Here is a 27,338-nt window from a genome sequence, read left to right as displayed (position 1 = left end):
CAACTCCCTGCAGTGCAGGAATCTTTTGTCAGAGTCTGATGTGGGGCTCAAACCCACAAACCTGAAATTAAGAGTCTCATGCTCTACCAACTGAACTATCCCAACATACGAAAATCACTACTGAATCAGGCCAGTGGCCCATCTTGTTTAGAAAAGCTATTAATGTTTCATGTTTTATCATGTTTTTAATGATAAAATTGGGATAATGTTGGGAGCCGCCCAGAGTGGCTGGGGAAACGAAGCCAGATGGGCAGGGTATAAATAATAAAATCATTGTTGTTGTTGTTGTTGTTACTCCAGCATCTTGTTCTCAGCTGAAATGTTGTCTGTGGGGAACCAGGGAGCAGAACATGAGCAAAGAACAACACTCTCCCCTCCCAATTTCCAGCAACTGGTATTCGGAAGCACTGATGCCTCCAACTGCAGAGGCATAGCACAGCCATCATGACTAATTTATTAAATTTAAATTTATTTAAATTTATTTAATGTACTATCCTATACCTGCAGGTCTCAGGGAGGTTCACAGGATAAGATCAGAATATAAAACCACAAAGTATATAATCAAAATAAAGACAACCACCCAATAACAAACACACACCCTACACACATTTTAAAAGGGCATAGGATGTCAATCAAATAATAGCTATTGAAAGCCCTCTCCTCCATGAATTTGTCTAGTTCTCTTTAAGTTGGTTGGCCAGCGCTGCCTCCCGTCACGTGGAAGGGAGTTCCACAGGTTAACTCTGCCGCTGCGCTCTCCTGACTCCTTCCCGCTTCAGCGCGGACCCAAAGAGACTCAATGCCACCCCGCAGGGCGCGTCCCTTTAACCTTTCCTATCTCTGTGGCGATAACGATCAACAAAAGCAACTCTCCGCCGGGCGGCCCAAGCGCGCGATGACGTCACGTTCCAAAATGGGAGCCGCGGCGGCGGCGCGCAAAATGGCGGCGCCCACGCGACCCAGATCCAAGATGGCGCCGCCCACGGGTGGAAGGAGGAGCCCGGCTCCCAAGATGGCCGCCCTCCTAGCTCCGAGCTGCTGGCGAGCCGGCTCCAAGATGGCCGCCCTCAGAAGAGTCCGGCTGGCCCTGGGAGGCGTCCGGTTTTACAACGCTCGGCCGCTGAGGCGGCGGCTCGGAGGGGTTTACCGGCCGGACCCCGAGAACCCTCGCACGCCGGCCTGGCAGCTGACGGCCGCCTACGAAGCGAAGGTGTACGGGCGCCATGGATCAGCCTCCGGGGTCGACCCGGCCGGACTCTGGCCCAGTCCGGAGAAGCTCCGGGAGATGGAGGCCGAGGAGAAGGCCTGGTACCCGTCTCTGAGGGAGATGCAGGAGCGGCTGGACGCCAAGGAGCAGAGAGCCGAAGCCAAGCGGCGGGCGAGGTGAGAGGGGCTGCGGCCGAGGGCGCCCTGCTCCCCCCGGGTGGGGTCGGATAATATGGATAATATCGCTTAAGCCTTAAGGGATGGAAATATGTCTATCGACGATTGGTTTAATTGATTCATGCGACTTTTTAAAAATAATCTTTATTGCATATTAAAGCAATAAATATCCAAAGCTTCAAAACAAAAAAGGAAAAATACAGAAATAGTAAAAATATGAAAAAAGAAAAAAAGAAATTGATCAAGTACGCAAAGTTATTCAAAGGATACAAACGGAAATTTGATTACAGTATTCTATACTCCCAAGTTTCCAGAAAGAAATTACATTTATACTCCATCTTTTCTTTTCTTTTCTTTTCTTTTCTTTTCTTTTCTTTTCTTTTCTTTTCTTTTCTTTTCTTTTCTTTTCTTTTCTTTTCTTTTCTTTTCTTTTCTTTCTTTCTTTCTTTCTTTCTTTCTTTCTTTCTTTCTTTCTTTCTTTCTTTCTTTGCAGTCACGTGATTCATGCGACTTATGCCAGGGTGTTTTTGCTTGTTTGTTCTTTTTTATTACGTTATTGTTCTTTTTCTATAATTTTTATTAAATTTTCTGTTTTACATTTTAGAATGTTCATTCAAACAACCTTAGCATATCAATGACTTCCTTTCCTCTCTTTCCATGGTTCATTTTACAAAACATAAATCCCTGCATATTTTATATAAACTAAACCATTCGGTATTCCATTATTAACATCCATCAAAACTTATTTATGCTGCTTAATTTATCTTAATGCTGCCCACGTTTTCAAATAAACACAGCTTTCCTCCATATATCCTCTTACGTTATTGCTCTTTGTTGCTTTGTAAAAGTCGCTTTGGGATTCATTTGGGTGAAAAGCGGCGTGGAAATGGAATAAATCAAAAGCAGCGAGCCGCCTGCGAGGGTTGGACTAGATGACCCTTGGGGTCCCCTCCCAAGTCTGCAATTATAGGATTCTGTGAAATTTTGGCAGAATAGCAATAGAACAAGTAGATGTGTTTGTATTTTCACATATGAGAGAGTAGGAGGGAGAAGATGGGTCATATAGGACAGCTTGTATTATATATCCTGTCACCAGAATTGGTGAAGCCATGAGAGAGGGCCAGTGCAAAAAAATTTGCAAAAGTACAGGTGGCAGCACACATACTACAAAAACTATTGTATATATACAATAGAGGGAAAGGAGAGGGAGAGACCTTCACAATTTTTATCATACTTAGGGTTGCCATATTCCCTAAAGTGAAAATCAGGACAAAATTGTTGAGCTTGCTTTGGGGTGGAGGGGGCGTCAAAGTTTTCAAAGTTGGGTGCCATTTCGCCGACTGAAAATCCGGACATATGGCTGCCCAATTATGCATTAGCTTGTTCCAAAAAGATTGCAGAAAGCTGGGTATATTAGCACTATTGCTAAAGTATCCTCCAGGTTGGTAAAGCTGACACAAATAGAAGTAGCCCAGGAGGGTGTCTCAAACTTAAGTGGCTAGACTAGAGAACAATAGGTAATATTTGATATTGTAACACACATTGGCGGGGAATAATATGAAATGTGCCTTTTAAGAACTGGTTGTTGCCGGTAAGAAGAGCACCACTGATTACCTTTCTGTAAGGTGACTTAGCAGTCAGTAAACAAAAATGCCCTTTTGGAAAGACATGAATTGTACTCTCAGGATATGGGTCTCTGTGGTTTCTCGCAATGATAGACAACAGGAAATCTGATGTGGAAGGTACCACCCAGGTCACCTTTTAACTGCAAGGTGACACCAGCCTTCTGCCTGCCTGCTCCCAGTCCAGACTACACTGTGTCAAAAGCGGAGACAAAGGGCATTGCAAAAGACAAGACACTCAAAGTATGCTGGGCCAGATATAGTGTAGCCTTCAGCTGGTGGTAATTTTCCTTTCTGAATTCAATTCTGAGGACATTTAGAAGGAAAAGATTGATTTTGCCCCCTCGGTTGTTTCCTAGTTATGCAGGTGACTTGTAGGCAGGCTTCAACAACTACACTTGCCCTAGCAAATATGGCATGGTCTCCTCTTGAGCGCTGAGCAACAAGCCTTCCTCCCAACTTTGGTGTGCAGGGATCATCCTGGCAGCTTCATGGCAAGTCCTATCCCTTACTAAGGTTGAAAGGGAGACTGGAGGTGCTTGCCCTTGCAGCACCTTGGTCCTATAAGGGTTAACCCAACAAGCTTGGGTTTTCAGCTTAGTGGCAGGAGCTTCTGTGGCTGCACTCCGACTCTGGGGTTGCGGGGCTCATCTCACTTTATTGGCCGAGGGAACCAGGGTACAGCTTCCGGGTCATGTGGCCAGCATGACTAAGCCGCTTCTGGTGAACCAGAGCAGCACACGGAAGCGCTGCTTACCTTCCTGCTGGAGCAGCACCTATTTATCTACGGTACTTGCACTTTGTGCTTTCGAACTGCTAGGTTGGCAGGAGCAGGGACGAAGCAATGGGAGCTCACCCCGTCACAGGGATTCGAACCACCGACCTTCTGATCGGCAAGTCCTAGGCTCTGATTTAACCCACAGCGTCACCCGCGTCCCTTTGCTGTTGGGTAGAGGCACTTTTTCCCATCAAGCCAGCAGAGGGGAAGGCTCTGATGACCACAGTTTTTGTCTTCACTTGCAACGCTGGCCAAAATTTTGTAGGCCCTTGCTTTTAGGCTGGTTCCACATTTTCACTCACTGTGATCAGTATGCTGCTGCCCTCTGGTGAGCATTGTGAGTCTTAGCTGCTGCTACCTTGACTTTGGGGAAGGAGGTGGGAATTGTCCTCACAGTGGCCGCAAGATGATCCCTTCTACTCCAAGGCTGAGGTCCTTTGGGCGCTGAATTGCCAATCCACTTGGGGCATCTGGCCAATGCAGGTTGAAACAGAGAACACCTTACGTACCTTCCTTTCCATTGGAGGCCTGAGGCCAAGGAACATCATCTTGGTGATTACCAGGGCCAGTCAAAATTAAGGACATCTGCTGGCGTAATTCTCTCCCTCCAAAGGCAAACCTTTGGACCCATTTGGGATGGGAATTGGAGACTGTATTTCAGTGGTTCTGCTCTAGCAGGTGGACTGGTTCCATAACATGCTGGGGAACTGTTGCTCTGCCATGGCACTGGTAGTATGAAGTTCTGCCAGGGTTTATATCTCACCCTCCCCCAAATGCTCTTTAACATTTATGTTATGCTTCTGAGCGAGGATTTAGGACTGGCTACCATCCTTTTGACTGAATTCAGGTAGGATACCAGAAGTTCTGAACAAGTATCTAATGTCTAATGTGGGTAAGGGCTAAAAATTGACTCACAGTCCAGATAAATTGGAAGTCCCATTGGTAGGTGGCTTGTCTGAACAGGGAGGTAACAGTCAACCTGTTCCACTCTTGGTTAAGGGCCAGTTTGCCCCATGGAGCGCTGTTATATATGGTTCTCACACTAAATGCACAGGTGGCACATGCAACGTAATGCACATTCGCCTGGCACCACATGCAGTCCCTTCCAGATAGAGAGGCTGGCCACTAGTAACAATTTATGTTCCATTTTAAGACTCCTCTGAAATTTCAACTGGTGCAAAGAACACGACAGGTAGACTTCCTGGAAGCAGGGTCAGTCAGAATCCCTCTCAGTTATTTTAAAACAGTGTCAGTGGTTTCTGGTTCATTTCTGGGGTCAACTCAAAAGTGCTGATTTTAACCTATAAAGCCCAGTTAGGTTTGGGACCTGGGTACTGAAACAACAGTAGCAACAACCTGCTCTGTACAAATGTTAAGAATAAGAATACAGTGGTACCTCAGGTTACATATGCTTCAGGTTACTTACGCTTCAGGTTACAGACTCCACTAACCCAGAAATAGTGCTTCAGGTTAAGAACTTTGCTTCAGGATGAGAACAGAAATCGTGCTCCAGCGGCGTGGCAGCAGCAGGAGGCCCCATTAGCTAAAGTGGTACTTCAAGTTAAGAACAGTTTCAGGTTAAGTACGGACCTCTGGAACGAATTAAGTACTTAATCTGAGGCACCACTGTAGCTTTATTGTCAATGTACAACCTGTGTACAATGAAATTAACCGAGCCTCCCTCCCCCCCCCACACAAACACTCAATCTCACTGCACTCTGTGTGCTTGTCGCACAACACACCAACCCCGAAAGTCAGTTGCCCTATATTATTTTCGGTTCAGCAGCCTAACAGCCCATGGATAGAAACGTTTTTTTAGCCTGTTGGTACAACTGATTATACTTCTATATCTCCTGCCCGAGGGTAGAAGATTAAAGAGGTGCTGGCCGAGATGTGAATTGTCCCTGAGAATTTTTCTCGCTCTCCTAAGGCATCGATCCCTTGCGATGTCATCTAGCAAGCTCAGGGACAGCCCATGATAACATGTGCTGTGTTCACCACCCTCTGTAAAGACTTTCTGCCCGTGGCTGTCAAGCCAACGTACCACACCGTGATACAATATGAGAGGACACTTTCTATTGTGAACCGGTAGAAAGAGGTCATCAATTGTTGTTTAACATTGTTCTTTCGCAAGACCCTGGGGAAATGGAGTCTCTGTTGGGCCTTCCTAACCACCTGAGTTATATTGTTTTTCCAAGTGAGGTCTTCACTAAGGTCTTCACTTCCCAGGAATTTAAAGGAAGAGTCTCTCTCCACACACACACACACACACACACACACACACACACACCGATATACAACAGGGTTAGTTCCCTTCTCTTCCTCCGAAAGTCCAACACCATCTCCTTTGTCTTGCTAATATTTAGGTGCAAGTTGTTCTCTAGGCACCATGTAGATACTTTTTGAACCTCCCCCCTGTACGCTTATTCATCTCTACCTGTAGTTAGACCCGTTGTGGTAGTATCATCTGCAAACTTAATAATTGCATTAGATGGACCAGATGAAAATTGCCCACACATTAAGATCATCCTCAAGAGGTTTTGCTCCAGTTGCCTCTGCCTTTGAACATATGGTGACTAGGAAAGAGCCTTATTTATTGAGGTGTTCCAGCCTTGTAATGCTGTCCCAGGATGGCTCACCTGGTGCTTACCTTGTGTGAGTTCAGTTGCTGGGTTCAAACTATTCTAGTTGTCAGAGTTTTTTTAATTAAAAAATAGTTACATTGACATACTTCTTGCTGTTGCTCCTGCTGCTTTATTGTGCCTTTATTACTGAGTTATTTATATTTTCATTTTTTAAACTTAATGCTTTCTGAGCTTTTTTTAATTGAAATGTGAGGCTTGAGTCATTTTAGATCAAAGAATGTGGCATGTCTTGAAGTATTCAAAGGGAGTCTATATCTCTTTTTTCCAGCTTGTTGAGGAGTCTGCAGGTGTTTGATCTTCTGTTTTTGCTCTCTTCACAGAGAGGAGCACATTGCTGCCCAAATGGCCAAGATGCCAGAGATGATTGCAAACTGGTTGCGGGAAAAGGAGGAGCGCGAGACCAAAGAGCGTGAAGAGAAGGAGCGGCGGCAGATGCTACTGGCTGAAGCCCGTGAGCGATTTGGTTACAACCTGGATCACCGCAGTGCTCAGTTCCAAGAGATGGTGCAAGAGATGGAGAAGGCTAGAAAGAAGGAAGCCAAGCTGCAGAAGAAGCAGCGGAGAGAGGAGGCTCTGGCCAAAAAAGCAATGCAAAGCGCACCTGTTGCCTCACTCCCAGACAAAGAAGGGGAGGTGGTAGCAGCAGACGCATCACATCAGGTCACATAGTCTGTTGGGGCTCTGAAAGTGCAGACTCTGGACTGTGCATTGAGTTAACCTGGTGCAGAGGCCCAGCAAGCACATCTCTTGCAACGCTTGATCCTGCCTGAAGGTCATTTCCCAACTTTCTGCCCACCGATGAGAGAATATTCAGCTGTTCTCTCCCTATCTCTGTCCCACATGATCACCAAAAATGGATTTGGAGTATCAAATACCTTTGCTGCTAATGCTTCTGAATTCCTTGTTGGTGGATCCTGAGGGTGATGATGTCAAACTTTGACTTATATCTTTGCAGTGCAGTAAACTACCCTCACTTACTAGCTGGCTGATGTGTTGCGTGCAGTTACAGACAAATAAATGTACATGGTATTTTTAAACTTGGGTTTCTTATATTTTAAAATTAACAGACTAATAACAGGAGAAAGAACCCCAAACCTGCCAAGCCCAACATGTTGTCTATGTTTGTATTTTGCCCTTCCTTCAAAGAGCATAGAGTGTAATCCTCACAACAAAACTGCAGAGGTGGGCCAACCTGTGGTTTCTTCCAAGGCCACTCAGTGACCTTCATGGCTAGGCAGGGACTTGAAGCTCTGGGTCTTTGTTTAAACCCAATTCCAGCTCCTGTGCCACTCTGTGTCTTGATTAGTTGCTGTGTGTCCACCTTTTGAAGGGAGGCTAGAAAGTTGGCACTTCTTATGGGGCAAACGTGTCCTGCTACAAGCACACACAAGCTTCAGTTGTCAATAGAACAAGTGAAGTTAGGGCTTCTCCCCATCTTATTTTAGCAGCTACTTTAAATAGCACTTGTGTGCTTATTTATAGTACCAGAGTATTCATGAGCAACAAGTCACAGTGATTTTCTTCTTCCTTCGGTGTCTAAAACCATAAAGCAGGCAGCATTATTTGAACATATAAATAGGTGATGTGAAACATCATGTATTTCTGACAGCCCCAGCTTGCAAATGAGCACTAATAATTTATTAATTGCTTTGTTTGCATGTTTTGACACCCAGTCACTCCAGACCCCAATAAACAGCTTGCGGGATTTGACATTATCAGCTGGGCCCTGCAGTGCTATGAACTATCATCAAATGTGCAAACTTAATGGGTTCTGCTTCATTTTGTGTTGGGTAAGTCTTGCTTCAAATACGATCTGTTTTGCTCCTGAGCTCTTGTTGTGGAGTCCGCAACTGTACTCGGTTTGATGCGATTATGTTTCGACAGGCAAGGAGCAAATCCCACTCGGAACTTTTCGGTCAGACCTCTGCTGAAACCAGGGACAATTTACATGAACGGCTGGGAAAGGACTGATATGACTGCAAACCTCTGTCTGCAGAGAAGCAGAGGGTGTATTGTCATGTACAGCTATAGTAGTAGCATCAACGGTATCCTGTAAAAAGAGGCCGTAGGCTGCCCTCTCCAAAGTGTTTAGCTGGAAAGGCCTATATGTTGGTCCCTTTTCCACAATGGACAGGCCAAGAGACGTTTGTAGCATGGTGATTGCTTCCCTCTAGTGGAACAATTGTAGATTCAGATCTATCGGACTTCCATTTTCAAAACAGCCTTCATTGGGAGCTGATCCCAAATGACTGAACAGAAAGCAGGGGAAATGAAAGTGATACAGGCCTTTTAAAACTGCAACCCTAGCATGCTTAGCTAGAGTAAGTCTTAAAGAACTTGGAGGAAATTCTGAATAGACATTCAGAAAAGGTTCTGATTTTTTTAAAGTTCCTTCCTAAAAGTCCCTCAGAACTTTATTGGGCAGCTAGAATTTAAAGGGAGGACAGGTACACATAAGATCATCTAAAAGTACATGGAGGGACACATACATGTTCAGCTCTGTCTCAGTTTTTCCCATGACAAATTTGAGTTGCTCTTGATACAGTAATCACCACATGGCCATCCATATACAGTTGCGAACTAACCTCCATCTTTACGTCAACCAGTTAAGCTGCTGCTCCTTTTTGGGGCTGACAAATGCCTTACCCTTTAACCCTGGATTTTTGTTAAATTAAAGCAAAACACCTTATATAAATTATTTTTATTTTACATACATTTGTCAGAATTAATCACCCAGTGCTGGCACCAAAATTTCTACATAAAGTTTTAAAGACCAAACTATGTTAATAATTTTTTAAAAAAACAAAAAAATCTCCCACCCTTCCCCCATCCAGTTAGTAGTAGCGACAGGATTTTGTATGTTTCTGTTTTTCCTTACTTGAGGTGCACTCAAGCTTAAGAAGCAGCGGTGAGCTTCTCTTGCTAGTGGTTCTTTTTTTGGTTAGCATTTTGCTTCGGTTGACCCCCGTGCGGTGTCTACTTTTAGCATGTTTTCATTTTTTTAACGTCAACTCTCAAAACAACCTACACCCCCCCGCAACTGAGTGCCCATAGTGAAAGGCCCAAGTCATAGGCCCACCAGTGTTAACTTATCTACACACGATCATGCAAGATGTGGGAAGCATCTTAACTGCAATGTGTATGTAATTAATGAAAAGCAAGAAGGCAATGCAAAAATTCTCTTAAGGAAAGGGATGGCAAGAGATAAAACATTTGACCCACTCCTGCAGATTAAAAATTGAGTTACGTGTTCAGTGGCAAACCTTGCAGGGCTCTCTCAAGTACATGTCGGACCTATGCTCCTGTGAGTATGGGACAGAGTTGGTCACGGATCACATGGGGAATTTGTGGGAAGTGCCACGTTGTGGACTAAGGTACAGATCACAAGCTTGCCCAAAGAGAAGGGACAGAGACATGTGTGTGCATTATTTTTTTTAAAGGAACACTATATCCTGTTTCTATGGAGCACAGCACATAAGGCAGAGAACAGCTAAGGCAAGGCCTGTCATTCTAGACATCTGTCAGAAAGTTCTTCCTGATATTTAATCAGAATCTCCTTTTTGTAACTTGAATCCATTGGTTCAAGTCCCACCCCTCCAGAGCAGGAGAAAAGGAGCTTGCTGTATTGAGCCTCAATCTTCCTTAACCGGGCTCATGAATTGGGGTGTGCAGGTGCCCAATCTTTTATAAGTACATGAAAGCAACCTGCAGGATCAGGCCAATGACCCATCTAGTCCAGGATCCTGTTCCCACAGTGGCCAATAAGATGCTGGTAGGAAACCCGCAAGCAGAATTCAAGCACAAAAACACTTTCCCCTCCTGTTAGTGATGTGTTGCTATGTTTGATTTAATGCATTCTGTCCATGAAAGTAGGAGTGGAGAAGAGTGCCAAGGAGAGTAGCAAGAGAGTAAGTTAGCAGGCCACTGCTTCCCTCCACAGCAAATAACTTTCCACAAGATCAGTCTGTAGATGAATGGTGACCATGCAAAGGGGTGCATGAATCTGTTGCCGCTTTTATGCTCTGCCTCCACGCATGGAAATTTATTTTTTAACAAATATTTTACCACGTGTGCTCATGATATGAGCAACACTAAATCATGTGGATTGAATACTGATCCTCTCACATGGATTTAACACGCATCTCTAATAAGCAACCCTGAGTCAAAAGTGTGGCAGAAGAGTTCTGGGTAGACAGGGTTACCAATACAGATGTTATCTGCACCCTCTTACAGAACAAATAAGTGCTACCTACCATAGAAAAAATAAGAATGCAAAGTGGTTGTGTTCTTATTCCCCAACTCGGTGAATCCGTAGAACTAGTGACTAGAAGCCAATTCAATAACCACATTGAAAGGAAGACAATTTCAGATGGTAGGCCCATCAGCTGCTTTTAACCAGGATGATCAGCAATGAACATAAACACATGGGCAGCAGTCAAATGATAGAAGAGATCGCATTGCCCCGCAGCCGTTTCCAAAGTATCACAGTCCAGTTATTACTTAGAGGTGGTTTCACTTAAAATATTTACCCACCCTTGTGTAGGACATGAATGACTGGCTGTTACCCTGCTTCAAGAAACTGCTAAAAATCACCTCCTTATTCCTTTCCAACATTTGAAAACTTTGTCCTTAAATGGAGAACGTACCAAAAAGTTGTTTGCACTTTTGAAAACAAGAAGGCCACAGCAGAATGTTGAGATAAACCCAGTTTCTAAGCCAAAGTTGGAAGTCTTGGTAGGCGACTAAAACTTTCAGGTTCAACACCAATGTGAAATGAAAGGCCACCAGATGCAGGATCCAGGGTGCTGTGGCTTGCTGAGTTAAAGATCGGGGACCAAGAAGGAAAGGGGATTAGGATTTGCCAACAAAACAGGAGATAGTAAACCAAAAAAAGGAAGGTGGTGAGTACTACACCCTCAGGTTATTTCCAAGTCTTGATTTGATTGTTGGAGGAGGGGGGAGATATTAACCTTCATTTGTAGGACCTTGAGAGAGGAGGCTGATTAACGAAGATGAGGTCCTCCTTTCAGCTTCATTGATTAGCAAGCAATTATTTCCCCAGCTACTTCCTGGTCTTGGAAGTCAAAATTCTGATGGGTAAAAGCTTTGTCCATTCCCACACACCAAGTATCAAGCACTAGATTGGTAGCCAAGCAGCACAACAGGTGACGACAACACATTCCTTCCAAACACACCCACCCGAGGAAGGAGGGATCATCCCAAGACCTTGTACTTTGGCAGGTTCCCTCTTTGGTCTAGGTGCTCCTGAGAGCAACAGTTCACCTCCTCTTTCGAGAAAGAAGGCATGAAACACACCATTCCCTAGGAAGGGCTGTCTCCAACTGCACCATTTTCTTCCTGGCAGGCCTTGAGTTTGGACAATACAGCATGTATCCGGAAGAGAGTGCGTGACTCCATTGAATAATTCTTGTAGTTGTTCCTGTAGGGAGAGGCAATCAGCAGGTGTTATATCCTGGAATGTGTCTATTCTACTCATTGTATTTAACAGCATCCCAAGGTATGTGCACCTCAGTAGCCAACCAATGAAACAATGGTAATTTGGTTTCGGGATCATATGGGATCAAAGATCTGGTTCAGTACAAAGCAGCTTCATGTTTTGCCTTACTGGTTCTAAGATCTTATTGCCCAGAATGCAGTTTCAATGGTTGGATTAGGGGAAAGGATGAGTGGCTGGACTGGCAACCTTTATTCCTTAACCTCCATGGGGTTAATAAATCTTACAGGATTCCATATACAGGTGAAACTCAAAAAATTAGAATATCGTGGAAAAGTTCATTTATTTCAGCAATTCAACTTAAAAGGTGAAACTAATATATGAGATAGACTCATGACATGCAAAGTGAGATGTCAAGCCTTTATTTGTTATACAGTGGTACCTCGGGTTAAGAACTTAATTCGTTTTGGAGGTCCGTTCTTAACCTGAAACTGGTTCTTAACCTGAAGCACCACTTTAGCTAATGGGGTCTCCCGCTGCTGCCGCACCGCCAGATTTCTGTTCTCATCCTGAAGCAAAGTTCTTAACCTGAAGCACTATTTCTGGGTTAGCGGAGTCTGTAACCTGAAGCATCTGTAACCTGAAGCATCTGTAACCCGAGGTACCACTGTAATTGTGATGATTATGGCATACAGCTGATGAAAATCCCAAATTAACAATCTCAGAAAATTAGAATATTGGGAAGAGTACAGTAGCTATTCAATCCACGATATTCTAATTTTTCGAGTTTCACCTGTACATTACAAGGTAGCAAGAGCTTCCGAGGAAGCTTTTGCTCTCTTCCTTAAAGCCAAGCATTGTGGAATAAACTGGGGGCTCACTTACTTCGCCCGACGAAGCAGCTGCACAGCCTCTTCATTACGGCCTTGTGCCACATAGAGGAGACTCAACTCCAGCAGTGCATTGGGTACCAAGTAGTGATCATACCGGATCCTCTTCTCACTGCAGACAGGGAAGCAAACATGTACATGAAAAGCAGCTGGGTTTAGGGGGAAGGTCTACTTAATCTTTATTTATTTGATTTATTGAATTTATATACTGCCCTATACCCGGAGGTCTCAGGGCGGTTCACAGAATAAAATCAAGATATAAAACCACAAAATACATAAAAATAAAAACAATAGCCACCCCCCCAAGACAATTTTAAAAGGGCACGGGATGTAAATCAGTCCAACCAAAGGCCTGGTTAAAAAGGAACGTTTTTGCCTGGCGCCTAAAGGTGTATAATGAAGGCGCCAGGCGAACTTCCCTGGGGAGAGCATTCCACAGATGGAGAGCCACTGCAGAGAAGGCCCTGTTCTCGTGTTGCCACCCTCTGGACCTCTTGAGGAGGAGGCACACAAAGGAAGGCCTCATAAGATGATATCAGGGTCTGGGTAGGATATGGAAAGAGGTTTTGGAATGGAATGAACATATATGAATTAATAAGAGGTGGAACACAAATGGGAACCAGATGGTTGTGTTTGCAGAGGATTGTAGGTAGAATGGGAAGCAACCTACTCCTTGAGAAGCATCAAATTACTTTCAGCCATCCAAAGGGTAAGGCCTGAGAAGAGGATGCATGAAGCCCTCTTTCTGTGCCAGGCAGAATGATCCTTACTTTGGGGGAAGCCCAGCTCATTAAAGAAAAACCCATATTCTCCTCCAAATAGACTGGAAACTCTTGGGAATCTCACCTGCCATGGACAGCACTGAAGCAAGCCTCTGCTTCAGCCGAACTGTGCAAGTGCTTCAGAACCAGGCCTTTGAGAAGTAGTACCAGACACCGGTCGTCCACCTGGTACTCACTGGCTGAAGGTAATGGGGAAGAATAGGAAGGAAAACAGCAAAAAGAGAGGTGAACCAAGCTAAGCAGTTGCTGCCCCCAACTCCACACTTGAGGAGCAGTTGGCAGTTCATATGCATTCAGATTATTGGTCAGCAGACACTTCCTTTGTTCTCAACTGTCAGGGGTTCAGGAGCAGAGGCACAGGGGAAGGAGGAAGCGGAGAGCGAAGGGGAACAATCCGAAGGCAGTGTAGGTGAGGATGACAGTGGGGCAAGAGATTCCATGAGTCTGTCCAGTGATTCGGAAGATTCCCAGAAGGGGGCACCGATAGCCAGAGCAAGGGGGGTCCCGGGGGGGACGCACCAGACGCAAGGGACCAGCGGTGACTCCCAAAGCAGCAGCTGGAGATCGGGACCAGCTTCCCCACCGGAGCGTAGCGGGGGGGAAGGGTCCCACGTGTCAGGGCCGGCTTCCCCTCCAGGGGAAAGAGAAGATGAGTCAGGGCTGACCACGCCCCTATCGCTGAGTGAGGGAACAGAGGGGAAGTCAGAGCCAGCTAGCCCCCCCCCCCGAAGGGGGAAGCAGTGAAAGGAGCAGTGTAACGGTCAGGAGGAAGGTTGCCGGCTGGGCGCGCGCGCCAAGTTCAAATGCACAGGCGAGCGGCACAGCAGGTAGCCCGGATAGGGAACCAGGTCCTAAAGCCCGCCGGAAGGAGGGACAAGAGTCAGGGGGGTCAGCGTCAGAAGAGTCCAGAAAGGAGGAGACCCGGGGGGGCAGACGGACCCAGAGGAGAAAGGAGCAAAGGAGGAGGTGGAGCAAGGCTAGGGTCTTGAACTGGTGTCTGGGGGGAGGAGATTCAGACGGAGCTTCAGCGGTCTAGGGTTGAGACGTAGAGCTGCGCGCCGCGGCTTTGGAATCGAAACTGAACCTTAATAAAGACTTTTGTATATAACAAGAACTGGCGTTGGTCCTCTGTGAGCTGGGACCTTGGGCAGCTCTGACATCAACACTACAACTAGAAAGGAAAACTCAGTGTTTCCCTGCTTGCATGAATTTCCCTGCCCAGTTTACTTGTGAGCCGGAACAGACACTTTGTAAAAAACAGGCCAAAAAAGGAAGGCATCTAAGCTCCAAATATTATTTCCTGGGATCAAGGAATTGTAACTTTGAAATCCAGTACAAAATATTGTGACCTTGCCTTCCCATGGTTTCAGAGAAACTCTGACAAGTTTCTGACAAGGATTTGAAAACTAAAAGAGGTTATCAATATTTCCTAAACTTTTAGCATGTCATTTCGTCCCTGCAATCAACTGGACTGGTACAGTAAAGAAAAAATAATTTATATATGTTGTATGTGCAATATATATAACATTGTGCCACCAGAGGGCAATGTGGAGTCCTGTTTTTCTCTGCCTGTTTTCCCTGTTTTAAATTTAGTAAAGGTAAAGGGACTCCTGACGGTTAAGTCCAGTCGCAGACGACTGTGAAACTGAAATGCTTCTTTGATCCAGTCCCTGTCTACCTGGCCCCAAAATCTTATTACTACTTATATTATTTACTCCTCTAAATATTGTGCCTATATATTAGGATATGCAACTTCTATTTTTTGCATGCATTCCAGAACATAATTTGCTATTCTAGCAGCTCTGCATGTCCACCCACCCTTTGCCACTTTCGTGAAACCAGTGTGTTACCTGGTGCTTTCTGTAGCATCTTCTCAGCCTGTGTCAGAGTCTCTAGAGTCCCCTTGAGCAGTTCCTGGCGCTTGCCCAGGACGGTGAATCCATTCCACATATACATCATCTCCTGGGAGGGAAAAGCACAGGGAGGGCATGGTGATGAGAGCAGGAATTTGGGACGGAGGTGGGGAGAGGGGAGAGACAGAGGCTGCAGCACCTCCTTTCTCATCAAACTATTTTTGCCAGCAGACAGGGAAGCAGACAGAAGCTTCTTGCCTCTTGAGACTCGTATATGCATCTCTTGTGTGCAACTAGATGCACACAATTGGACGGGTGTGGGAGGACACAATGTTCCTCAGATGTGAGAGCGTAGCAAATACGTTTTCTGCATCAGAATTTATGAGAGGAAAATGCACACCTCTTTCTTTTCATTTCTACGTGCAGCTCCAGGACCAATTTAAAACTAGCAATGAGATGCACAGCTTGCAGATTTAACATATAGAATAAGAAGAATGCACATTTAAAGAAGACTGAAAAATGTTTACTGAGTATATGGGTGAAAATTGTGTTCATTTAAAATGCTGGTAGCATTAAGATAAATTCAACAGTGTTAAAAAGATTTGATGGATGTAACATTGGATTACTGAATGGTTTAGTTCATGCAAAATATTCAGGGATGTATGGTGTGCAAATTGAACCACGGAAAGAGAAGAAAGGAAGTCATTGATTTAAGGTTGTTTAAATGAATATTTTGAAATGTAATTTAGAAAATTTAATAAAATATATATATAAAAAAATAAAACTGGCAATGAGAGCATGGTCATGAAAAGGTTTTCCATTCGCTTGAAACCATGACATCTCTCGCACCCATGCCCACAAGCGTAGAGAGGTCCTGTATCTCCACCCTTACCAGGGCTGGCACAGGCAAAGGAACATGTTCGCTCGCTTTGTAGCGCCTCGCTTTGCGGATGGCGAACTTCTCTGTGGGTGGAGACTTCCCTGCAATCTTCTGCTTGAAGGAGGAAACTTGCCTGCAAGGGAAAAACAGGTGGAGAGCCTCACTGCAGCTTCGTTCCAACAAGGAAGCCAAAGAGAGAAACTCTGTGCTCCCAGAAGTGCTACAGCCACCTTTCAGGGACTCTGGCTACGCTCGCTCAAGGAGCCTGCCTGCTGGCAGGCAGCAAACTTCATCCACAGCTTGCAGCCATTTAGATAGGTGCCAATCACACATCAATGGGACACGGGTGGCGCTGTGAGTTAAACCACAGAGCCTAGGACTTGCCGATCAGAAGGTCGGCGGTTCAAATCCCCGTGATGGGGTGAGCTCCCATTGCTCGGTCCCTGCTCCTGCCCACCTAGCAGTTCGAAAGCACATCAAATAGGTACCGCTCCAGTGGGAAGGTAAACGGCGTTTCTGTGCGCTGTTCTGGTTCGGCAGAAGCGGCTTAATCCTGCTGGCCACATGACCTGGAAGTTGTACGCCGGCTCCCTCGGCCAGTGAAGTGAGATGAGCGCCGCAACCCCAGAGTCGTCCACGACTGGACCTAATGGTCAGGGGTCCCTTTACCTTTATAATCACACATCAGTCCTCCAGTAACACTGCTGTAATTTCTGCACAGGAAATATTCTGGCAAAACACTTGCAGAACTGGGGCTCCTAGGCCAGGGGTACTCTAGTTGCTAACACCTTACAGTTGCAACAAGAGAACAAAACTCAGCCCGCATTGTCCCTCCCTCAATAAGTGCTAGTGTGTGACACAAAGGGGGGCTTTTACCTGAAGAGCTCAACCTCATCCTCACCAAAAGGCCGCGGTTCCTCTGGAGGCAGCATGCTAAGGAAGGCAGCTTTCATGTACACATACATTGCCTGTAGGGAGACAAGGAGGGTATAAAGAAGGGAAGAAGTCCAGCCAGGGACAGAGCAAGGTGGTGAGAGGAAGGGAGGACAGCAGGAGCAGGTTTGCTTTGGGAAGTTTAACAGCCCTGGGAATCATAGTGAGCAAGACTCTTCTGACTGAGCTGGAAAAGGGAAAGGAAAGCACAAAAGGGAAGTCCCTTCAGCTGCAGACATAACCCTGCATTGGCCACTCACAAACGAGGCATTTGGGAAGTTTCAAGAGCTTGGAGGGGCATGTAGCAAGAGCAACACAAAATAGATTCCATTGTTCAAGAGTGCCTGGAAAACACCTAACCCAGATGCATGTCATCTGGCCATAGTGACTAATGGTGATGGATTCTGATCTCATTCAGAAAATAAGGGGTAGGATTAAGAGCCTGGCAGGCAGAATATCGGCTTTAGTCATCAGAGGCTGAATCTGAGAGGGCCTTGCAATGCAAGCCTTGAGGGAAGAGAGGGAGAAAAACTGTGAAGCAGAACACACACAGAGAGCTTGATATAAAAGGCAAAGCCAGCCTGGCTGCATAGGGTCTTCTAGCAGCCACTCATGCTAGTGATAGTTTTAACAAAGTGAGGCCTACAGGGTCCCTTGCCGCATTAAACAGGGTGCAACTCCAGTCCCATAGCACAGCTGCAAAATATTCTGAGCTGGGCTAATTGTATACTAAAAGGGTAAGAAGAAGTATTCCCAGGCAACGCTTCACACAGGCATTGCAGTTCCAGGGTCTGCCTGCTGAAGTTACTGGAGGTTCTGCTATTTTGGCTGTAAAGGTGCCCAGAGCCCTGTGGATCAGCTAGTATCAGAAGAAGGCACCTAGCCTCAGTGCTCTCTTCTTATTTGAAGCAGGGAGAAGTCTCCCACTTTCCAGAACTGAGGTCTATCTCAAAGGAAACCCTGCAGGGAACAACAACTTCTCCGTCCTGATGCTCATTAACCTGTTCACATTTCGCACCTTGGACCATCGATTCTCCTTGCTCAGCAGGTCCGCATAGAAGTAGGCCATCTTCCACATTCCTTTGTAGGCAAAGCACCACATCAGCTCCCAGTAGCACATATGGTGAAACTGCTTCCAGGCCTGCTGGGCTGAGCAGCCTTCTTCAAACTTCTTGATGGCCTGGGCAGAGATGGAGAGGCCAAGCCCAGGTTAGTCCAAAAAGGAGGTGAAGGGTAGTAGCAGCAGCAGCAGCTCAGTACTTTTCACTAGCAAGCACAGTGGGAAGGGCTTTATACTGGAAGCAAAACTCCCAGCCTGTGATGGCCTGGGATTCCGAGTCTGAGAGCGATCCGGAGGAACCCCAGCCGGCACAGGAGTCCCCGCCTCCAGGGCCGGCTGAACTGGGGCAAGGCCTAGTTGCTGAGGAAACTCAAGAGCAGGCACCAGGTGAAATCATTCAGGCCCCAGAGGTGCTGGAAGACTCAGTGGCTACAGGTGAGCCTCCTCCAGGACCCAGTAACCCTTCGGCCTCTCCTGATCTGCAGAGGCTTAAGGCAGAGAGGCGAAGGGAACTGGTGTCTCCCAGGAGGAGTGCTCGCCTTAAGGCCAAGAGAGGCGGGGCTTCTGGGGGCCGGGACCGCCCCCGGCCTTAGAAGAAGATAAAGGTCAGGCAGCCCGGTCTCAGGTTGTGGGAGCAACGTCGTTGTGAAGTATCTGCTTTACCCAGTCCTTGTTTGGCACTCCCAGTGTGCCTATTCCTCGCCTGGATTCCTGCTTCTGCCTTACCAGTGTTCCTGCTTCCCCGCCTGGATTCCTGCTTCTGCCTTACCAGTGTTCCTGCTTCCCCACCTGGACTCCTGCTTCTGCCCTACCTCCGTTCCTGCTGACCTGCCCGGCTCCCTGTTGATCTTGGCCTACGGTAATAATACCTCATCCCCCCTGGGACCAGCACAGTTTGCTCCCGCCACACCCGCACTCCCTCTTTGTTGGGGTGCGTTCGGGAAGATTCAGAGGCCATGGCTGACCAAGCGGCTACATTGTTGGCAATAGCCCAGGAGAACCAGGCCTTGACGCACACCGTGCAGCAGCTCAGTAACGTGGTTGCGGCACTACAGCAGCGTTTGGACGCCCTACCGGCTCCTGGGGCCGACGCCCCGGCTTCTGGCAAGTACCCAGTGGCCTTGCCTGAGAAGTTTGATGGGGCTCCGGCCAGCTTTCCCATGTTCCTTGCCCAGGCCAAGCTGTATATTCAGGGGCGCGCCCGGAACTTCCCCGACGACCGCACCAAGGTGCATTTTTTGATTAGTTTGTTAAAGGACCAGGCGGCCAAGTGGGCGTTGCCGCTGCTCAGGCAAGACTCCCCCTTGCTGGCAGACTACGGGGGGTTTTGCAATCTGTTGGAGGCCGCGTTCGGCAACCCTTTGAAGGGGAGTCAAGCCAACCGGGCGATTCGGCGGTTGAGACAGGGCAAGTCCAAGGTGGCCGCATACACCACAGAATTCCGGCTGCTGGCACAGGACTTGACCTGGAACGACTCTGCTCTTCGGGACCAGTATCTCGAGGGGCTTTCAGATGAGATACGGGACCAGCTGGCCACAATGGAACGCCCCACCACGCTAGACGCTCTTATTCAGCGGAGTCTACAGATAGACGATCGGCTAGAGGACCGGCGTCAGGCTCGGGGCCGCCGGCACCTCCAGTTCTCGGCCCCGGGGTCCACCAGCAGCCCCACAGGCCCAGCTGAGTCATTGGAGGAACCCATGCAGCTTGGGGCAGTGCGGCCACGCCTCTCCCCCGCAGAGAAGTCGCGGCGTCGGGAGGGGAATCTATGTCTCTATTGTGGCGGAAGCGGACACTATGCACGATCCTGTCCTGAGAAACCGCCAACCCCAGTAGCTGAGGGCCCTGGCTCCCTGGGGTCCCAAACAGCACAGAATGGGACCGCACCAATCGAATTTCAACACCTTATGGTTCCGGTACATCTATACCCTCCAGGAGGGCCATGGATTCTTACCCATGCCCTGGTGGATTCAGGGGCAACCCGCTCTTATATGGACGCTGCTTTTGCTGCCCAGCATCGGGTGCCACTTCGGAACAAGCCAGAACCGGTACAGGTGGAGGCAATCGACGGACGGCCACTGCGTTCGGGCGCCGTCACTCGAGAGACCCAGCCCCTGGTCCTGTGCCTCCAGCAGCACCGTGAGATGCTGTCACGGCCACCCAGGACGGGTCCCAGCTCACAAGAGACCTCACTCCGTTGCAGTTTATTTACAGGAAAAGTTTATTGAAGTTTTCTGCTTCTCGTACAGTTCAGCATCGTGGCCGTACGTCTGTCACGTTAGACCGCTGAAGTCCCCTCTGACTCCTCCCCTCTTCCACACCAACTTAATAGCCTGGCTCTAGACCACCTCTTCCTCTCCTTTCTTTTCCGCAGGGTCTTCCTGCCCCCCTGGGTTCCCTCTCTCCGTGACTCGCCTGAGGCTGAATCCTCTGCCGCCTCTTCCCCCCTCCTTCTGGCTTTAGGGCCGGGCTCCTCCCCTGAGCTCTCTCCACTTCCGCGCGCCTCTACGTTTGAACTTGGCGCGCGTACGTTGCTGCTGACCTTTCTTTCGACCGCTACACCACCCCTTGTTCTGCTCTCCACCCTTTCCGGCTGAACACCTTGCTCCAACCCCCTTTCTCTGTTCTCTCCTAATCCTGCTCCCTCCGAGAGGCTGACGACTCCACCCCCTTTACTCCGTTCCGGCTGAGACGCCTCTTGCTGCGTCTGTCTTCCACTGGGCTCCTCTCCGCTTCTCCCTTCTCCTCCCTTTTGCTTGATTAAGGTAACCCCCTTTTGAGAATCCTCTGACTCGCTGCTCAGACTCGTGGATTCCCTCAGAATTCCGTCATCTTCTTCCTCATCCTTCTGCCCCTCCTCCCACTCGCTCTCCGTCTCCTCTGTCATCTCCTCCTCTCTCCCAGAAACCCTGACAGATGCGAACTCTGGATATTGCCTCCATGCCCCGGTTCCCCCTGGTGCTTGGGATGGACTGGCTAGAGGATCACAATGTGCAGATTGATTGGGTCAAACGGACTGTACACTTCCCAGACCCCAGTTCGTCTGCTGAGACTGAGATGCTAGCAGCTGCGCCCACTGAGGAGGCTGCTGCAACGCTCCCCGCGGAGTACCGGGACTATCACGACGTGTTCGAGGAACGGGGGGCAGACCAGCTGCCGCCGCATCGGTCCTTTGACTGCGGCATAGACCTCCAGCCCGGAGCGCCTCTACCGGTGAGTCGCTTATACTCGTTAACAGAGCCAGAGCGCGAGGCTTTGCAGGACTTCTTGCGCAAGAACCTGGAGCGAGGGTTCATTAGACCTTCTACCTCGCCCACTGCTGCGCCAGTGCTCTTTGTTAAAAAGAAATGTGGGGAGCTCCGCCTTTGCCATGATTACCGGGCCCTGAACAAGATTACCATCCCGGACCGGTACCCCTTGCCCCTTATTTCGGAGTTACTGGAGCGGGTGCAAGGGGCGCAGGTGTTCACCAAGCTAGACCTCCGGGGAGCCTACAATTTGATTCGGATCCGCGCCGGGGATGAGTGGAAGACAGCATTCGGGACCCGGTACGGACAGTTTGAATACCTGGTTATGCCCTTTGGTTTGTGCAACGCGCCTGCTGTGTTTCAACGGTACATCAACCACGTATTTCAGGACTTGCTAGACAAGTACGTGGTGGTGTACTTGGATGACATTCTGGTTTACTCTCGTGACCCGGCGTGCCACGAGGGCCATGTCCGGACCGTGCTGCAGCGCTTGCGCGAGCATCGTCTGTATGCAAAGCTCAGCAAGTGCGAGTTCCATCAGCAGTCAGTGGACTTCCTGGGTCATCGACTCTCACCAGGTGGGGTGCAGATGGATCCTGGGAAGGTGGCAGCGGTTCGAGAATGGGCGGCACCTCGGAACCGCAAGGACCTACAGCGTTTCCTGGGGTTCGCCAACTATTACCGGACCTTCATTGCGGATTATGCTCACCGCACCACCCCGTTGACCCGGCTTCTGCGCCCCAAGACGCCGTTTTCCTGGGACAAGGAGGCGGAGGAGGCATTTCAAGGGTTGAAGGCCTGTTTCCAGAGAGCGCCAATCTTGCAGCATCCGGATCCTTCTCGACCCTTTGTGGTAGAGACTGACGCCTCCAGTACGGCTCTCGGTGCCGTCTTGTCTCAGCAGCACGAACCGGAAGCGCCACTCTTACCCTGCGCCTTCTATTCCCGCCAGCTCCTTCCAGCGGAGCGTAACTATACCGTGTGGGAGCGGGAACTGCTGGCCATCAAGGTGGCCTTTGAGGTTTGGCGCCACCATCTTGAAGGAGCAAGACACCCGGTGGAGGTGAGAACCGACCACCGGAACCTGGAATACCTCCAGACCACCCGCAAGCTGAACCAAAGGCAGATCCGGTGGGCGTTGTTCTTTTCCCGGTTCCAGTTCCGGATCCGCTACATCCCTAGCTCCCAAAACCAGAAGGCGGATGCCCTGTCCCGGAAACCTGAAGACAAAGCAGACACGGTTCAGCAAGCAGCACCCACCACGATCCTACCACCAGCTGCATTCCTGGCCACCCAGGAGGTTGAGCCACTGCAGGCTCGGGTGCGGGAACAGCAACGGGTCGACGCTTGGGCCCAGGAACGACTCCGGGAACTGGCCGAAGGATCATGCCCTCAGTATCCAGGGCTGGTTTCGCATCAGGGTCTTCTGCTGCACCACGGGCGCCTGTACATCCCACCAGGGCCGCTGCGGGCTGAGGTTCTCCGGATGTCCCATGACGCTCCAGCGGCGGGGCACTTTGGGCGGTATCGGACCACCCATCTGGTAAGCCGTGAGTTTTGGTGGCCCCGCTTGAAGGCTGACGTGGCTCGCTACGTCGCTGGTTGTGACGTCTGCAGGCGGGCCAAGGGGCCTACCGGGCGACCCCCCGGCCTTCTTCAGCCGTTGCCGGTTCCACCACGTCCTTGGCACACAGTTTCTCTAGACTTTGTAGTGGAGTTACCCCCGTCTCGTGGCTGCACCTGCCTTCTAGTTTTCTCCGACCACTTCACGAAGATGGTGCACTGTGCCCCCTGCCCATCCATACCCTCAGCTAAGGAAACCGCGCAGCTGTACCTTCAGCATGTCTTCCGCCTGCATGGCCTACCTGAGCGTGTAGTATCCGACCGCGGTGTTCAGTTCACGTCCCGGTTTTGGCGTGCTTTGCACCAGGCCCTCGGAACAGAGGTCTGTCTCTCATCTGCTTACCACCCACAGACTGATGGCCAGACAGAACGGGCGAACGCGGTACTGGAACAGTACCTCCGGTGTTACTGCAGCTACCAGCAGGACGACTGGGTCGACCACCTAGCATTGGCGGAGTTCGCTTATAACAACGCGGTGAATGCGTCCACCCAGCAGACCCCGTTCCAAGCCAGTTATGGCCTTCACCCACGGTTGTTTCCGGATGTGCTGCCGGCATCTGCGGTCCCTGCGGTGACAGAGTGGCTTCAGGAGCTCCAGTCCCAGCAACAGCTGTTGATGGAGCAGCTGCGCCAGGCCAAGGAGGCGTACAAGGTCCAGGCCGACCGCCACCGCCAGGTGGGGCCGGAACTTCACGTCGGTGACTTGGTATGGCTTTCCACTCGCCACCTCCACCCTTCTCGACCTTCACGGAAGCTGGACGCCCGGTTCACCGGCCCGTTCCCTATTGTGGACCAGGTCTCGCCTGTGGCATTCCGTCTCCAGTTGCCAGCAAACCTGAAGGTTCACCCGGTATTCCACAGGTCCCTTCTGAGTCCGGTGGCCCCACCCGACGAGTTCCACCCAGACCGTCCCCGACCGCAGCCAGTTTTGGTGCAGGGAGAGCCAGAGTACGAGGTGGAACGCATTCTGGACTCCCGATACCGCAGGGGAAGGCTGCAGTATCTCATTGACTGGAAGGGGTATGGGCCAGAGGACCGCTCCTGGGAACCAGCGGTCAACGTCCACGCACCTGCCTGCATCCGGGAGTTTCATGCAGCGTACCCCAGCAAGCCGGGTCCGGGCCCTCAAGTGAGGGGGGGGCCTGGGAGGGGGGATGGTGTGATGGCCTGGGATTCCGAGTCTGAGAGCGATCCGGAGGAACCCCAGCCGGCACAGGAGTCCCCGCCTCCAGGGCCGGCTGAACTGGGGCAAGGCCTAGTTGCTGAGGAAACTCAAGAGCAGGCACCAGGTGAAATCATTCAGGCCCCAGAGGTGCTGGAAGACTCAGTGGCTACAGGTGAGCCTCCTCCAGGACCCAGTAACCCTTCGGCCTCTCCTGATCTGCAGAGGCTTAAGGCAGAGAGGCGAAGGGAACTGGTGTCTCCCAGGAGGAGTGCTCGCCTTAAGGCCAAGAGAGGCGGGGCTTCTGGGGGCCGGGACCGCCCCCGGCCTTAGAAGAAGATAAAGGTCAGGCAGCCCGGTCTCAGGTTGCGGGAGCAACGTCGTTGTGAAGTATCTGCTTTACCCAGTCCTTGTTTGGCACTCCCAGTGTGCCTATTCCTCGCCTGGATTCCTGCTTCTGCCTTACCAGTGTTCCTGCTTCCCCGCCTGGATTCCTGCTTCTGCCTTACCAGTGTTCCTGCTTCCCCACCTGGACTCCTGCTTCTGCCCTACCTCCGTTCCTGCTGACCTGCCCGGCTCCCTGTTGATCTTGGCCTACGGTAATAATACCTCATCCCCCCTGGGACCAGCACACAGCCTTTCGCCATAGGGGAGCTGTGATGGGGTGGTGTAAGAATGTGTGTGGCCGCTTCTCACCTCACTGATGTTCCCTTTGATCTCCTCTATCCTCCCGGCGAAGAATAAGAAAATGGCACTCTGCAAGGCGAGAGAAAGAGGACTCAGGCATGAAAGACAGGGAGCCACAAGGCATGTGACGCTCAGACTCTTCAATTCATTCATTCACACACACACACACACACACACACACACATACAATATGTGATGGCCTGGGATTTGGACTCGGATGCTGAACCTGAGGGATCCCAGCCTGCACAGGATTCCCCGCCTCCAGGACCAGCTGAGCTAGGGCTGGGGCATGAGCCTGAAGGGTCCTCACCTGTGCTGGATCCTCAGGTGCAGGCACCAGCTGAGTCTGCTCTGGCTCCTGAGGCAATCGAGGACCCATTGTCTGCAGGTGCTCCACTCTCAGCCCCATCAGGGGAAGCTGAGGTTGCCTCTGGGTCCGGTAACCCTCCAGCCTCTCCTGAGCTGCAGAGGCTCAGGGCAGAGAGGCGGAGGGAACTAAGTTCCCACAGGAAGAGTGCTTGCCTCCAGGCCAGGAGAGGTGAGTCACCTGTGGACCGGGCCGCCCTATGCCTCGGGACAGATAAAAGCCGGCCAGCCCCAGTCCCAAGTTGCGGGAGCAACATTGTTGGTTGCTAGTTCCTGCCTGAACCCTGTCCTGCTTTCCTGCCTGAGCTCCTGCCCCGCCCTGGCTCCCTGCTTGCATGTCTGTTCCTGACTTCACCTGGCTCCCTGCCCTGCACCCAGCTTCAGCTACTATGGACTGCCTCCTCGTTGCACCTTTGACCACGGATCGGACTTGGACCTCGCTTCTCGGGTAACCCACAGGACCAGCACACAATATCTGAAGTTGCATGAAAAGCATGGACCCAGCCTCTGAGGGCACCTGCAACCAGTTCAGAGGTGGTGGTGGTGACAGGAGACTCCAGAGCCCCCATTGGTCAACCCAGTTATAAGGGCAGAGAAGAACCCACCAGGTGTTTCCTACAGCATCTCTGAGGGCCTAGGACCATGTTCTTAAGACCCTGAGGCCTTCTGAGGCTGAGAAGGTTAGGTTTCTCCCTCAATGCAGCAGTCAAAAGGCGGGAGAGTCGTGAGAACCCGCCACCCAACTCTAAACACACCATGCTTGGTGCTTTGGATCTGCCTCGCGCAACACCAGAGTAGGGCACAAATGCCGCCCCAGGCACAGGGGCTCCTGCAAAGCCTAGTAGCAGAAATCCAAGAGATTGAAACCCCCACTCCCACCCCTCCCCAGTCACAACAGAGGGTGCCGGCCTGGTCTGCACATGCAGCAGAATGATGTGGTAGAGTCTCAAAGGTGGGAAGCAGCCGCTTTAGACTGCGGGGGCCGTTTTAGAATGCATCCCATTTATCTGAATGCATTTCAAGAAGAAAGCCAGCCCATTGCGGGCAAATGTCCTAATCCCATTTCCCTCCCTGGTGTGCTAGGTTTCTGCCTACAAGGAGACGTATATCCAAGGGAGAATTTAGGGGAGGGAAACAAAAAAAACAAAAAAGATCCCCCACCTGCGGTCCGAAATGGCACAGTCCATTCTACCAATCCATTCCGCTGCTTATGCAGAGTCGGCCTGAGTCTTGAAAAAGACACGGGGCACAGAGACAGGGATGGGAAGAGAGAAAAAGAGCGCAATCTTAATATGGCAAAAACCCTGAACCAGAAGGCATGCTGTCTGCTGCAGAAGTGCTCCAATTGGGGCCATCAGCTCCACCACCACACTCAACTTTAGCCAATCCACAGGTCACTTTCTAGCCTTCTGGAAATAGTAGCTAAGGGGGCTGACACAAAAGGGAATTGTATCCCAGCCCCACTGTAATTTGAGCACCACACCACTGCCTCAAAGTGGGGCAGGAAAAGCCTAACTAGTCCCTCTCTTAGGAACATTAGGCTAGGGGTGCTTCTTTATAGATCACCAGTTAGGAGCACAGGTGACTGCACAGGTATCAGGTGAGTGCTGTAAAGCCTGCAGCACTTCGCAAATCATCCGCACAGTGCCTTACCTTAGGGTAGCGGGCGAGGTATGGACTCAGGAGGGCCTCAGCCTCTGTAAAATTGTCTTCACCAATCCCTGGTGGTGGGAGCACAGAAAGGGGGTGGCGTTAAGCATCTTCCCAAAGGGCACCCTCTCCCCTGATGTCCCTAAGCAGAGCAAGGTCACAATACTTTGCACCACCAAAAGATTTGCTCCAGCTTCTCTTGCAGTGTCCCAGGGGAGACACCTCTCTCCCATTTGGTAATTTCAAGCTGTTAAGGCCAACTCTAGCTAGCTCATGGCTGAAAGGAAACTCGCAGCTCACACAACACATCTCCAGCCCAGT

The 27,338-nt window shown here is 49.8% G+C and overlaps 2 protein-coding genes across 9 annotated transcripts in view; one reads left to right on the top strand and one right to left on the bottom strand.

Moving 5' to 3' along the window:
- The first annotated feature begins 880 nt into the window (after positions 1 to 880).
- On the top strand, positions 881 to 7,465 carry GADD45GIP1 (GADD45G interacting protein 1). The gene is made up of 2 exons (XM_081894705.1): positions 881 to 1,383; positions 6,749 to 7,465. The coding sequence occupies exons 1-2, from the start codon at positions 896 to 898 to the stop codon at positions 7,095 to 7,097; spliced, it is 837 nt and encodes a 278-aa protein (XP_081750831.1). The 5' UTR covers positions 881 to 895; the 3' UTR covers positions 7,098 to 7,465.
- Positions 7,466 to 9,952: 2,487 nt separating this feature from the next.
- LOC309359899 (tetratricopeptide repeat protein 39A-like) overlaps positions 9,953 to 27,338 on the bottom strand; it is a 40,491-nt gene continuing 23,105 nt past the window's right edge. For 5 of the 8 annotated variants that reach the window (XM_081894253.1, XM_081894251.1, XM_081894252.1 and 2 more), the window contains exons 10-18: positions 27,021 to 27,088; positions 25,011 to 25,070; positions 18,240 to 18,401; positions 17,165 to 17,256; positions 16,301 to 16,421; positions 15,406 to 15,517; positions 13,620 to 13,734; positions 12,769 to 12,885; positions 9,953 to 11,868 (exon numbers count right to left, since the gene is read on the bottom strand). In XM_081894253.1, the coding sequence (XP_081750379.1) occupies positions 11,751 to 11,868; positions 12,769 to 12,885; positions 13,620 to 13,734; positions 15,406 to 15,517; positions 16,301 to 16,421; positions 17,165 to 17,256; positions 18,240 to 18,401; positions 25,011 to 25,070; positions 27,021 to 27,088 (965 nt within the window). In that variant the 3' untranslated portion in view covers positions 9,953 to 11,750. The other 3 variants (XR_014163926.1, XR_014163927.1, XM_081894254.1) reach the window with 3 other exon arrangements.

The sequence above is a fragment of the Podarcis melisellensis genome (genome assembly GCF_964234715.1).
Source record: "Podarcis melisellensis genome assembly, chromosome: 17".
Lineage (NCBI taxonomy): Eukaryota > Metazoa > Chordata > Lepidosauria > Squamata > Lacertidae > Podarcis > Podarcis melisellensis.
The sequence above is the reverse complement of the archived record's forward strand: the minus strand, read 5'-3'. Positions and strand labels throughout refer to the sequence as shown.

Coding starts and splice junctions, on each gene's coding strand:
- GADD45GIP1 (XM_081894705.1), top strand. CDS start 896: ATGACGTCACGTTCCAAAATGGGAGCCGCGGCGGCGGCGCGCAAAATG. Junction 1,384..6,748: donor GAAGCCAAGCGGCGGGCGAG/GTGAGAGGGGCT, acceptor CTCTCTTCACAG/AGAGGAGCACATTGCTGCCC.